This window comes from Xiphophorus maculatus, chromosome 6, assembly GCF_002775205.1.
Source record: "Xiphophorus maculatus strain JP 163 A chromosome 6, X_maculatus-5.0-male, whole genome shotgun sequence".
NCBI classification, from domain to species: Eukaryota; Metazoa; Chordata; class Actinopteri; order Cyprinodontiformes; family Poeciliidae; genus Xiphophorus; species Xiphophorus maculatus.
Window position 1 is genome coordinate 26,416,380 of NC_036448.1, and position 14,226 is coordinate 26,430,605.

Consider the following 14,226-nt stretch of genomic DNA (forward strand, 5'->3'; position numbering starts at 1 on the left):
ACCAGTAGCCAAAGTTAGTCAAATGAATTAAAGTAAAACGAATTATCTTTAATATCTACATATGCCTGCTACCCTATGTAAATAATGTGGTTTGGTCGTAAAAAGATGGGTTACACGGCGAAAAAACAGCAAAAGTTCAACATTTTATAGAATTAACTTATTCTGGGACATTATGTGGAAAATCTTGGCTACAACTGTTCCCTTTTCCCCCTTTGGTTAGCTAAAAGTCCACAAAAGACTATTTGTGCCAACGGTTACTGTGTTTGTACCCTTCGGGCTAACTAGAACTAAAGTAACGAAGTGATGCCTCTTGCGTTCTCTAGACGATCTTCAAAGTTAAACTGACACGTCGAGCGACATTTTCGGCACAGCATCATCAGCGCTGACGTGGGAGCTACGTGAGCGAAGGCGAGGCCCAGGCCGTCCACCCATACTGTCATTAGTGACGAGTCAGACTACGTAAAAACTTCGGTAAGTCGCCGTAAAGCTGTCACTTTCTTTTTAGAGGGGGTCAGCGCCGAGCTGGAAAGTACGCAAACGCAGCCCCGGCGCGAATTTTTTCCTTGAGAAAAGTTTTTTGTTGTTGTCGTCAGTAGACAGCAGAACAACATGGTGAGGAAAAAAAAAATGATATCAGAAGGTTCGGCTGTCAGCAGTTTGTGCAGCTGCGCGTCAAGTCCGAAATTGTAACGGTGATCTGGGAGGCTGAGTGAAGTATTCCTCTTCAAAATAAAACATTTTTGAAGCAAAACATCTTGAAGACGTCAGTTATTTTAACCTAATGTCTCGAGAAAATACACTTTCTTACTGTCTTGAAATAAATATACACAGAATACACGAGTGAAATCTAAAGATGTAGTATGAGAATAATATTTTTAAGACTTGAAATTTTATTTGTAAAACTGAGAGTTAAAGTTTTATCCAACCCGTTATTAAAACGTTTGACTTTTCATGTTCATGCGCTGCCATGTCATTTACCCAAGGCGTGGTTCCGTATAAATAAAATATAAATCTGGATTACATAGGCCTCTAAAATCGTGGCTTCTGATGAATGTGTTGCATAAAGTCACACGTTATTTAATCTGTATGTTGTACATTAATTGATCACTCTGCATCCATTAAGAGTTTGTTTTTTTCTCATGAGGAAAACTGTAAAGATTTAAAGCTGAGACTTGAAAAGTTTGTCATCTTTTTATAACAAATAATGGTATTTTACCTATAAAGTACAGCTTTCATTCACTTCCCAAACATCAAAAAACAAACATTTCCCCAAATTTACCCAAGATAAGATAATTATTTAAAAAATATAAACACACATTTTCCAAACTCTGAAATTGTGGCTTCAGGGAAATATATGTATTGTGGAAACTCATTATTTAATGGTTGAAAAACTAAAGATCTTCTGGAAGTACGTAGGATACCAAAGGGAAAACTGTAAATATTTAAAATTTATAGCAATTTCTGTTTACTTATCCTCAACCTTCAAATTTATTTAACCCTTAAATCACAGTTTTTCAAATACCTAGCTTTCATATGCAGATGGGACCCATAAGTGTCGGCCCCTTATGAGTCCCTTTTCAGCCTCTATGTTCTGGAGTACATAGAGGTAGACTTAGAGGTTTAATGAATGAAAACTCTGGGTCAGAAGTGGTAAACATATGGGTTCCAGATATGTTGCGAAACTTGAACTGGTTACCAGTTCTACCAGTGGGCAGCCACATATAATAAAGATATTATGTAAGTCAGAGCAAATGTTTCACAGACTGAGAAAAGAATCAGTTTCATCAAAGATTTGAATTTAAATTAATTTACACATGAGTGTAAATTAAGCTTAATTTTGTAAGCAAAATTAAGTAATTGAACTTTTGCCATGTGGAACATTATTTTATTGACAGTTCTTAGAAAAATTTAATGTTTCAATTGTTTATTTTTGTGTTTTTATTATGGAAAGGACTTTGAACTGCTTTGTTGCTGAAATAAAATAAAATTGGATTTGATGTGTAGAAAGGAGATGTTTGCAATAAATGTATTGCAGAGAAACCCACTGGCTCTGTCTGATACTGGTTGGTGTTCTTCTCTGTTGCCATGTTAATAATTGTGCGTATGCCTAGGTGACCATGGATTCATCGGTGTCGTCTCAGCTGGAAAGCAGTTTAAATGATTCAGTGACAGATGGAGAGAAGGATCATGGAGAGGCCAACGCATGTCCTGCAGACTCCAGTCAGGTATGCTCACTTTGAGCTATTTGTTGCTTTCTGTCAAGTATGACGTCAGCAGATTTCTGTGTGACGTCGTTGATTTGTACCAGCAGGTTTTGTTGCAAACAGAGTCTGAAGTTGGTGTTGTCCAGCTGTCTGATGGTCAGACCACGTCGGTTCCAGGAGTCATCCAAGCCCCTCAGACCTCTGTGATCCAGTCACCACAGGTCCAGACTGTTCAGGTGGGAACCAGAGTTTTAATAGCTTCTTTACACTTTAGTTGTATTTTGACGTGGCTTTTTGTTTGTCTAATTCAGTTAGTTTTAATTCGAGAGTGTTTGCTAGTATTTATTAGATATGGATTGGTTTTAGTTAAGTTTTTATTAGTTATAGTAATAGTTTTAGTTTTTTCATACTTTGGTACATTTTTCAGTACAGAATTCAAAAAAGTAAAAGTATTGTATTGTGATTATGTATACATTTATTGGGTAATAAATACTCAACAGATTATTCAATTATTATTATTAAAAGACCAACTGACTCTTGTGTTTTCTCTCAACTTCTGCTGTCGCCATTTTGTGGACTAGCGTAAGTGCCGCATCAGTTCAAAAGCCTAATAAACAGATTCATAAACATGAAAACGAAGGATATTACATCTGTAATGCCAGCATGTTTTAGTTAGTTTTATAAATGCACAATACAGTTCCAGTTAGTTATAGTTTTTCCCCATCAGCCCTTCAACCTGCAGAGGAACACCCACGTGTCGTTTTTCCATCGGCTCTGGTGTAATTCTAGTTGCTTGTCTGCATTCAAATAAAACTTTGAATGAAAAAGCATAATGTCAGGTTTAGGTCCACATCTAACTGTCCACAGATCTAAAGCTTGATTTCATAATGTAGCAGTGTTTGTGAATGAACAGTAGCTCTGTGTGTAGGCGAGGTAAAGCATCTGTTGAGAGGTGAAGAAAAGTGAGAAGCAGAAACAGAAATGTCACACTTCTGAAACTAACCTTTATATGCAGAAGGTGTTCTGTTTGTTTGTGTCTTACTACAGTTGCAGAAACCAATGCAAACCAGAGCAAAACTCAGCTTTTCTGACTGAGAGTTAAATAGATTTTCCTTTTGATTCCAGTGCACTAAACAAAGATCTCAGTATATTAGCACTAAAAGAAAAAGAACAACAACAGAGTTTAGAGAAGGGAAATGAAACAATAATTAACAGGAACCAACATCAGCACATGTGCAACATTAGTTGCAAAGTGGAAACAAATTGTCATTTCATAAGAACGTGTTTTTATGTGGAAACTTGCAGAAAGATTAAATCTGTGAATTGCACGGTGGAGCTGCACTGAAAAACACCACAAAGTGGTTTTGTTGTCGGTTTTCAGCTGATACTTCTTTGTGTGTTCTGTTTCAGACTAACACTTTTAGAAAATTCTAATTTAAACTTATTAAAACCTCAAATCAGATACCTAGTATGCTTTTTAGGATTAGCACTAGCACAGTATGCACATGTAGAATCATTTCTTTCTTTTCAGAGCATGAAATCTGTTATTCTACAACATAGTTGAAAGAAATTGCTGATAAAGCCGTGTTTAACTTGGCACTGTGGTGTAGTGCACATATCCTCTTCTAATGATACCAAAACAGCCCTTATGTTGGTAACACACAACTATTACGCCTCAGTCGGAGTCATAAAAGCCCATAGAGTGATGACACAACCCCAGATCTACTGTATATTTAATTTTAATCCAATAATACACTTTAAAGGCGAGACATTTACAAGCATATTCATGCGAAAATGGACCCACACTTAGAGAGCAATGCACTAAATGATTATACAGCATTAAATGGAGTCTGTAGAGTCTCTGTTGAGACTTGTAATGGGTTGAAAAGATTAAATCTGAAAATTATATCCAGCTCAAATTCCCTCTTTGACGTCAAAATGGTTTGAGCAAAGAAAACATCCCTGCTCCAAAGTAATAACAATAAACATTAGAGATCTTTGACTCACAATTTTTTTTATAGTTTCTGGCTGAAGGACTCATATGCTTTGCTGTTTTCCACATTTAGTTACTGATAAAATACCCGGTATTGTATTTTATTTGGATTTTATATGTTAGATTTACACAAAGTAGTGCATAATTGTGACATAGAAGGAAAATATGTTGTTTGCATTTTTTTTTTTTTACAATTAAATATCTGAAAAGTGGGTTCAGAAGACACCTGTGTATAGTTTAACCTTCTGTGAAGGCTTCAGAGGTTTGTTAGAGAACAGACTCATGAATATGGGGCTGTATTAGTGCCAAAATTTAGACTATTACACATTTAGATAAGGCTACTGTATTCGTTCTGATGTCATCTACTGATCTGCAGACTGACAGCGGTAACTGAGCCGCAAATGATAAGGAGAATGCTCACTGCGTTAGCTTTGAAGAGGCTGGTGGTGGCAGCATCATGCTGTGGAGCTGCTTTTCTTCTACAGGGACAGGAAACATTGTCAGTTGATGGGAAGATTGATGGAGCTAAATGCAGAACAATCTTGATGGAAAACTTGTTAAACTAGAGTTTAGGATGGACAATTACCATACACAAATCTATGCGTGTCCATGTTTTAGAATGGCCTAGTCAAAGTCCAAATTTTTCCAAATGAATTGGATTAATGGAGGCTGAATAGAAATTAGTTCCACATTTACTTTCCACTTTAAAACTATGTACTACTTTGTATCTGTGTTGTATTAAATGGTTTTAAATACTATAACAATATCAGTTGTAATTTGGGAAAATGGGGAAAAAGCAGAATGGGGATGAATTCTAGGTATAGCAAATGCTGCCTGTTTGCTCAGATTGTTACAGTTGCTGAACTGGAGGATGACGGGTCGGTTACGGACACGCAGAAAAGACGGGAGCTCCTCTCCAGGCGTCCGTCGTATCGGTGAGATGCGGTCAGCAGAAAGCGAAATGAAGACAAACAGCCTGTTGTTGAAAATCTGCATTTGTTTTCTCCAGAAAAATCTTAAATGAGTTGTCGTCGGATTCGCCGACGGTTCCTAAAATCGACGAGGAGAAGGGAGAGGAGGATGCGGCGGTCTCCAGCAGCTCCACAGAATCAGTTCCCAACTCAATCTACCAAACCAGCTCCGGACAATACAGTCAGTACACAGGAAACCTTCACACCGTACAGATATTATGTGTTCTTTGATTCTAAATACGGTGTTTATTTTCCTGCTTTCCTTCCTTTTCTGATTGGAAACTTTGATTTCTAGTTGCTCTGCTGGGATTTCTGAGTGGTGTAAACAGCTGTAGTAGCAGAATTTTTATAATTAATAAAGAAAATAAATGTATGGTTTAAATATAGTTATCATTAGCTTCAATTATAAGAAAATAATTGAAGCACTTTTTTCTTGTACTATTCTGATTCAGCTTTAAAAAATTAAGATTTTAAAAAGACAATTTGATGCAGTAGTTTGAATTTATTCTGGATTTTCTCTAATTTGTTGTGTCTGCTTCATAAAATTATATACAAACATCCAGTGAAATTTGGATAAATTCCCTGATCGATCCCTGAGTTGTTCCTGGACTAATTTTCTTTCATTTTAGGTGACAGTTTGGGTAAGTTGTGAAACTTTAGCAACAGGTTTCTATAAACACACATCAAAAATCATTTTGGATCTCATGAAACTTTACTGACACTAAGCTTTTGGAAACGCGTTCCCAAAACCCCGACTTTAACCCTGGTGAAAGTTTGTTTGCTATGCTTAAAAATATGATCTATGTTAGGAAATCATTCAGTTTAAATGAACTTTATCAGTTCTGAGAAGAACAGAGGTCAAATATTCATCTGGGTTGGTGTTATCACTAATGGAAAATGAACCAAGTATTCTTGGGGGTGTATCGATTTACTTGAGTTTTTATTTATAATTTCGACTGAGAAAAAGGACAATAAATTAGAAACCTGCATTGTTTTGTTGTCATATATCAACAAAAATGCTACTTGTACAGTTATTAAGCTGTAGTTGAAGAATTATTGAAGTGAATTAGTAAAATCTTCATTTCAACTTCATTTGAGACTTTAAAGGCCATATGAGACGACATCCTGGTTAAAACTGAACTCTGACCTCACACAGTTGCCATCGCTCAGGGCAGAGCGATCCCACTGACCAGCCCAGCAGTGGACACCCTTCAGGGGGCCCAGACCATGACGGTGACCGGCTCCCCGACCCCTCAGACCGGAGCCGCCGTCCTGCAGGCTGCAGACTCATCACACCAGTTCTTCATCCAGGGAGGACAGGTGCTCATCCAAGGTAACGTAGCCCAAACATCACACTGAAAAAGTTCCACTTCCACTGGGAGATTATTTCACTTATAAGATGGGGAAAAATGTCTTGGTTTAAGTAAAATAATCTGTCAGTGGAACTAGTACTTTTTCATCAATATTAAGGAATTGTTGACTTTAAACAAGCGCCTACATTTTGCTGAAAAGTTACTTGTAAGTTAGTTTTGTAGTTACATATTTCCAGTCAAAACTAGACCAAAAATACTTGGTGAGATGTTGTGTTTTTGCAGCGCATGAGTAAAATTCATAGTAGTTTGTCCAGGAGGAACCAAACCAGTGGCTTGATGTCGCTCACTTCTCCTCAGGACAGAGCAAAGGTGCAGAGCGACTTGTTCCTTCACATGTTGTCACCATAAAAGTAAAATCACTGCTAGATTTGTCACTAGTTATGAAGCCCCCATACGGACATTTTTTTTTGCTTTCCCTCACAATAAGTGGTTTAAATTGTATATAGTTACAAATGTCAATTTCAAATTTCAAATATATACACATTTAAAGAGCTTCAGTGAAAACGTGTTTATTTATTCTTAACTCTTTGGTGCCAAAACTGATTGCATATCGATTTATTCGCTTCATGTTTATGTCTGTTTGTGTAAGTCTGAGATGGAACTGCACATGAAAACGGCCCTTTATTAATCACAAAATAACAATCAAAACACTCAGATATGACCCCATGAAAATAACTCAGAAAAACCTTATATTATAGCAGACGTACAGTGACCACCGTAAGAAAGACTTTCAGTATTCAGTTATGCTGCATGAACTGATCAGTACGTTATTGTGAGAGAATGCAAAACCTATTGCGAGGTAACGCAAAAGTTTTGTGAGGTAACGCAAAAGTTTTGTGAGGTAATGCAAAAGTTATGTGAGGTAATGCAAAAGAAACATTTTTTGCCCATATCACCTAGGGGGCTTCGTAACTAGTTTCTTTAAAAAAAAAAAGTTACAACCTCAGATCTGCTGAACCCCCTCAGCTCATCCCCACACTTGGCCACGCCCCTCAGTGTCTATTGGCCCCGCCCACTTTGGGGAAATTGTTCAACATTTGACTGAGGGCTGGGTTATGGTTTCACAGAGGGGTTTGTTACTTTTTAAGAGTTTGGTGTTAACACCAAGAAAGGAAATAAGGAATACTGTGGACAGAAGACGGTTTCCACTCTGCATATTAATGCATATTAAGGTATATTTGATGTTTGAACTATTAAGAGAGATTGTCATTAGCACTTTTAGAGCGGATCTTAAGTATTCACTGGTATCATCCAGGCAGCTGTAGTCACTACGCCATGCGAATACTAAGGTCCACTGTATGGGGAAGGTTGGGTAAATTCTAACTTTTGCACTCACTTCTTATTACAAACAGTAACTCTAGTTAATGTTGTGTAATAAGTAAACACCCTGGAAAGCCAACGTTGCCTGTTAATGAGTTTGCAAACTTTCCCACTCAAACTGTACTTTCCCTGTTTATTATCAGTAGCAGAAACGATGTTGTTTTTTTTCCAATAAAGCCCTGCAGTTAAAATGTTTTCTTTAGGCTCAACTGTTATTCGGTTGGACTCAGCTTGTGGATATAACCTCCAACAAATGATGTCAAACCTCAATTATCTTTCCCCTCCTTGTTTTTACCTTCTTCCAACAGACACAGGCAGTAAATAACCGCTCGACTGTTTGCATGGCAGCCACTTGGGACACAATATCCTCTTGTTTGTTGAGCGTCTCTGTAGTTGCGTCACTGGTTCTAAAAATACACCCTCCTCCTCCTGCTCTTCCTCCTCCCTCTCTGCCTGGCTCACATTGTGTTTCTCTGCCTCTCCGTCTGATCCGCACGGGCGGAGAAAGGGGAGGAACCAGCGCTATAATCCAGGCTGTTTTACTGACTTCAGCGGGCACCAGTGATGTCACAGTGATGTCAATGCCTGTAATTGTAATCCGGCTGCAAAGTTGGAGTGTGAGCACTCTGAAAGAGGGAGAGCAGAGAGAAAACAGGGAGTAAAGAAGGAGATTTAGATTTAAAAAAGAAGTAGAGGAGGATTTTTGGAAGATTCTTTGCTGAGGTTTTTTCCTTCCTGCCGTGGTGCTGGATTATTGGAAACAAGAGATGGCTGTTACTGGAGATGAGACTGAGTCAGGTAGTTTACTCACTTATTTTTATACTTATTTAAGTTGATAAATGTTAGTTATTGGTGCTATTTTTTGAAATGGAAACAATGTACAGTATATCTGTAAGTGAAAATTGATCCATTTGGATAAGCTGAGAAATAGATTTGGACATTGTAGCTTTATACTTTTTTTGGAAATAAGAGTCTGAAAAATCTGCAAGCGTTCAGATTATTTGTGTAAAGCTGTCTTTCCTGAAGCAGTAAAACACACACAGATCTTCTTAAGTGGTTGTCAGGCAGGCAGGGAGGGAGGGAGGGAGGGAGAGAGGGAGCGGGTGAAGGAGCGGGGCGAGTGGGAGGACTGGTGGTGGGGGGGGGTGAGATAGATGCTGCTTTGACGTCACCGTGTTTCCTGGAACACAAGCAAGGCAGCGAAGAGAGAATGCAAAACGTGCGAGAGAGACGCACACGCTGACGTCAGCACGGCCCGAGTCACTGCGTTATCACAACCTGAGAGAAAAGAGTGCAGCGCTCTTTGTGTGTGTGGATGTTTTTGTGTGTGTGTGTGTGTGTGTGTGTGCACCTGTTGCGTCTCTTTTTGAATGAGTGTGTGTGTGGAGAAGACTGAAGCTATGTTAGTGCAGAGAGAAAAAGAGAAGCGGGAACAGAGCAGAGCAGTTACTTGTTGAGTCACTTGTGACTCAACTCAAGAAGAACATGAAACCACAAACAGAGCTGCTGTTCCCCCACCTCACCACAGATGACTTTACTTTTCTTTTTAAGAAAAATGCTGCTTTCCTGCAGTTATCAGCAGCCAGCAGGGCTTTGATAAACACAGCGCCACCCCCCCAAGTACAAATGCTTTTTCCTCCATGCTGATAATGTTTATCTTGAATTAACATTTTAGAAAATTGCTTTTATTTGTTTGATTTTGGCCCATAAAAGAATGAAAGAATGCAATATATTATAATCTGATCATCTTTGAAAAAAAGGAAAAGGGGGAATTAAGATTATAAATGCTGTTCCAATTATGCTTTGTGATTCTCGTGGTTGTAACCTTGAGAAATAACCAGTTTGACTGTATTTGTGCAAAAACAATTTACTTATTTAATGTAAAACAGAAAAGCTGCTGCTATATAATCTAATATTTATTGTCACAGTTATAGTTTTGAAGGTTCTGGGTTCAAATCCCAAGCTCTAAACATGCATGCATGGTTTCCTCCCACACTTAAAAAACATGACTGTTAGGTTAACTGGTCTCTGTTAGGTATGAGTGTGTGCATGGTTGGATGTCCTGCATGTCTCCATGTTGCCTGGCAACCAGTACGGAGTGTACCCCGCCTCTCGCCCAATGGCGGCTGGAGATAAGCACCAAAATGGACAGTAGTTTAGAAGTATTCTTCCTTTTACCTGAAGTTCACTTTAAAAAGTAATACTTGGATTAAATTTAATGTCAGCTCTCCCTAATGCCCTTTAATACTGCAGCTGCGTTAATAAGAGTAACAGGTGCCACTGTGATGGTCCCTATTTTCCACATTTGGAAATATTCTCCATCGACTTGAATGCATCCTTCTGTTAAGTGTGTTGGGCTTTTTTCAGCCAGTTGACAGGCAGTGTGCAGCAGCAGTTCCACACTTCCAGTCCTGTCATTGAACTTACTTTAAACTAGGGCTGTACCGATTTGAAAGTTTGGGCCGATATCGATATCCAACATTAATATTGTTGTTATGGCCAATAACCAATATATACTGTATATTTCCCTACCATTTGGAAAAATAACAACCAGAAACAGATGGCAACAAGATAAAAATAAATATTGGTTGTTCATAACAACTAAGTTTATTCATCAGACCGATACCAATGTGTTAAAAAAAAAGACTAAAACCAGCCGATATGATGTTAGTGTGGATATATTGTGCATCTCTACTTTAAGCCACAGAAAAATGGTTTGGAAGTCTCTACCCTGCTAACTGACCCATGGCTTGTTCCAAGTGATTATTTTCTGGGATCTGCTGATTTTGGTCTACAGTACTAACCCTGATGTAGCAAATGTGAAACATGTAGATGCCTCTTCTTAAAAGTTTAAGCATTTTTTACTTTGTGTTGCTGACTGCATAAGAAAATGTTGAAAAGTCAGTTTAATTAATCAAACAGATCCATCAATCTGTGTCTTCCAGAAAGCAATTTAAAGTTCTTTGCAGAAAGTAGAGAGCATAATCATCAACAGATAAACAATAAAACAAACAAAAATAAGTGAAACCAATCATAAACTCTTATCACCTCCTATATAGACAGTAGGAGGTGAAAGAGCACCTTCCCATTGTCTCCTGGACAAAAAAGTGCCCTGATGAAATCTGTCTTTTCTTCCTTTTTTTTTTTACAGTGTGTGGCCCAAGACAGCATGCGGTTATTGATTTGAAATTTGTGTTCAATCTGTCCTTGTGAAAAAATCTCACACTACTAAGGCAGTTGCAGAAGGTGCCCTTTTCTCCACTTGAGCTCCTGCTCCCCAAATGTCTGTGCACGGCTCTGTGTTTTTATTTGGATGCTTTCTGAGACGAAGGAACGGACTGCATTCCGTCTTTCTTTTCTCCTGCCAACCAGACATGTGACTTCCAGCCACTACTGCCGTTTAATCCTGGAGCGTCAGTCACTGGTTAAGTCATTTACGAGCAGAAAATGAATGCACACATGAAATGACTTTTGGCAGCCAATTTGCTGTTTATAGATAATTGTTTCAGGGACATGATGACTCCTTTCAAATGAATAAGTTTAATTCAGAGTTTACAATGGCTTGTTTATATGTGGCGCTTTAAAGCACCGGATATAAACATAAAAGCTGCAAAAATTGCACACCATATTTATATTTTATGCAGTTTGCATAAGTTTGCAAAGTGGTCAGTATTGCTTTAGTTTTTTTTTCCTTGTTGGTCCACAGCTGCCACAGGAGACATGCCAGCCTACCAGCTGCGATCGCCCAACTCGGGCCTGGCTCAGAGCATCGTGATGGCTGCGTCTCCCAGCAGCATGCAGAGCCCGTCGTCGCAGCACGCCGAGGAGATCACCCGCAAGAGGGAGGTCAGGCTGATGAAAAACAGGTAGGACACAGAAACTTCGACAGCTGCAAAACATTTTCTCTACGATTAATGAATGAAACTGGAATGGACATGGCATATTTTTGGGCTTAAACCAATAAACTAGAATGATTCTTGTCACTGATTTTCTTATTGACCTTGATGACACTGAAGCTCTAAATCTTAATTTGACATGAGTGAGCTTCAGTTATTAGACACACATTGCTCTGAAAAATATTTCCATCAAAAATATCAATTTAAGTTCATCTTAATCTAATAAAATTGCTCTCAGTATAATCTAATCTCAGTATAATTTTAAGTATTTCAATTTCAAATGATGGTATTATTATGTAGTATACAATAAAAAAATTTAAAAGTTGAATATCTGTCCCAAAGGCCAGTTGCAATATATTATCCACCGCTTAATTATTTACTGTTAAAATGCAAAGATAAAAAGTTTCTATAAACATTCTATAGCTTATTTCACAGTTCATTTATTTTATTTAGTATTTTCATGTCTTTTATGAGTACAAACACTTATAGAAATGTCTTCTTTTCCCTTTATTTCAATTCTGAATGGCTGTAAGAATTAGTTGGATACATTGTTTTTGCTCTGTAGATGAAAATCTGTCTGAAGGAGTTAAACCAATGTTGTTGTTTTGTCAGTTTCATCACTAACCGTTGGGGTTTCTCCTCTCTTTTCTGCAGGGAGGCAGCGCGCGAGTGCCGCAGGAAAAAGAAAGAATACGTCAAATGTCTGGAAAACCGCGTAGCTGTGCTGGAAAACCAAAACAAGACACTGATCGAAGAGCTGAAAGCATTGAAGGACATTTACTGTCACAAAGCCGAGTAGCTGAAGACACTTCATAGACTGCTGCAACATATCGGAAAAAAAGGACTACAGAACAAAAAATAAACTGCTTTAATCGTCTTTGTTTCTTTGCTCACTCAGGCCTGACGTACGCCAAAATTATAAAGTGTTGTGGAGATTTCAGACAGCGTGAGCTTGCCAGTTTTGCTCTTGTTCTTAACCTGTGCTCTTTGCATGTGGAGATTCCCGAGTGTCGTAAACTCTGCGCTTGCTGTCGCTGTTGTGCGCGAGGCGAGGCCAGCCGACGAGAGCCGGTCAAACGGAGGGGGAGACAGGAAGAGGAGCAGCAGATGCTTCCTGGAAGTCAACTGAGAATTTTGACCAAAAAGAAAAAAGAAAACAGCTGGAAGTGATGGAGGTGGGAAGGGTCAGCCTGGTCTCACAATCAGCAACTTTTTTTTTTTCTGTTTGAATTTTTTATTTTTGTGTAACCCGGGTCAGATGAGCAGGAGGCACCAGAAGATCCACCAGCAGCTGCGACTCAAAGCGTGTTTACCTAAAGATGTCATGTGTGCGATTAAAGCTTCTGGTTTTGGTTGTTGCATCCTCAAAAGCACAATTAGGGAGATGTGATGTCACTGATTTCATTATTTCCATCTTCAGAAATGTTTCTCCTAAAATGTAAATGAAAATAAAAGAGAATTCATTGTCTGTAAGCGAGACGACAACACCTGAATGTAAACCATGTTAGTAAATATCAAAATGAATTTATTTTTCTCTGCTAAAGTGAAATGAGTATAAAATCTAAATCAAAGCACAGAAAGTAACACCATGTTTCAGATTTAATTCTTAAAATAATATATATTCTGTGAACATGTTACCTGTAAAGAAGAATCTATATTAAAAATCTCAACATGAACTGTTTTTACGTTTTAAAGGAGCGCCGTTTCTGAAATCCCTCGATAATGAAAGAAAAACTGTATTTGTTTGTGTTCTGATGATTGAAAATACTCTGTTCAAAGGGTGACGCCAGTTTCTTAATCTGTTTTTTGTAAAGGACACTTTATTTTAAAATGCAGCTTCTTCTTAATAATTCTGCTGACAGTTAAAAGATTGATTAATTTCTGTCCGTTTTGACATTGTGGAGTTTATTCTATTAATAATTTTATTAACTTGTTTTAATTTCTGTTAATCATACTGAAATTTTGCCTTTTGGCTGCTGAAGCTCTTCTAGTGGCAGTAAAGTATTTATTTACTGTTTAACTCATTAACATCTGCACATTTGTCATCAAATTTCCTATTGCAGTTTGTACTTTCAGAGGAGTCTCATTCAGTTCAACTCTTAATATAAATTGAGGCATATTTTTTTTGCACTTAGCTTATTTGGGTTTAAATAACTTCATCTTTTGTGTTCTCTTCTCTTAGTGTATTTTTGTGTTTGAAATGTACAACTGTTTTTATCGAATAAAATTTTTAAACCTGACAGATTTTGATTTATTTTATTTACTAATGTGAAGTCAGTTACTTCAGTTTTGCTGTCAAAGCCAATAAAATCTTAATTAATGCAGCAAAAAGTTAAAGAACACCAACATAACAGTTTAAACCAGATAATTACACACGCTGCCAAAAGAGTCAAAAATAGATTTTCCTCACTATCTAATAAACTTTTTCTGGTTTCGATTACTTAGAATGATCAAAATTATAATTTACAA

The 14,226-nt window shown here is 37.8% G+C and overlaps 1 protein-coding gene across 4 annotated transcripts; it reads left to right on the forward strand.

The window, feature by feature from the left end:
- The first annotated feature begins 367 nt into the window (after positions 1–367).
- Positions 368–13,997, forward strand: LOC102225341 (cAMP-responsive element modulator-like). 4 transcript variants are annotated; one of them, XM_023335808.1, is made up of 8 exons: positions 368–471; positions 2,112–2,225; positions 2,309–2,440; positions 5,044–5,132; positions 5,207–5,349; positions 6,325–6,501; positions 11,568–11,727; positions 12,412–13,997. In XM_023335808.1, exons 2-8 carry the CDS (start codon positions 2,118–2,120, stop codon positions 12,554–12,556), a joined length of 954 nt encoding a protein of 317 aa, XP_023191576.1. In that variant the 5' UTR covers positions 368–471; positions 2,112–2,117; the 3' UTR covers positions 12,557–13,997. The 4 variants fall into 4 exon arrangements, with proteins under 4 accessions (XP_023191576.1, XP_014330341.1, XP_023191577.1 ...); XM_014474855.2 differs by having other exon boundaries at positions 2,312–2,440; XM_023335809.1 differs by lacking the exon at positions 368–471 and having other exon boundaries at positions 2,118–2,225; positions 2,328–2,440.
- The last annotated feature ends 229 nt before the right edge of the window (positions 13,998–14,226 follow it).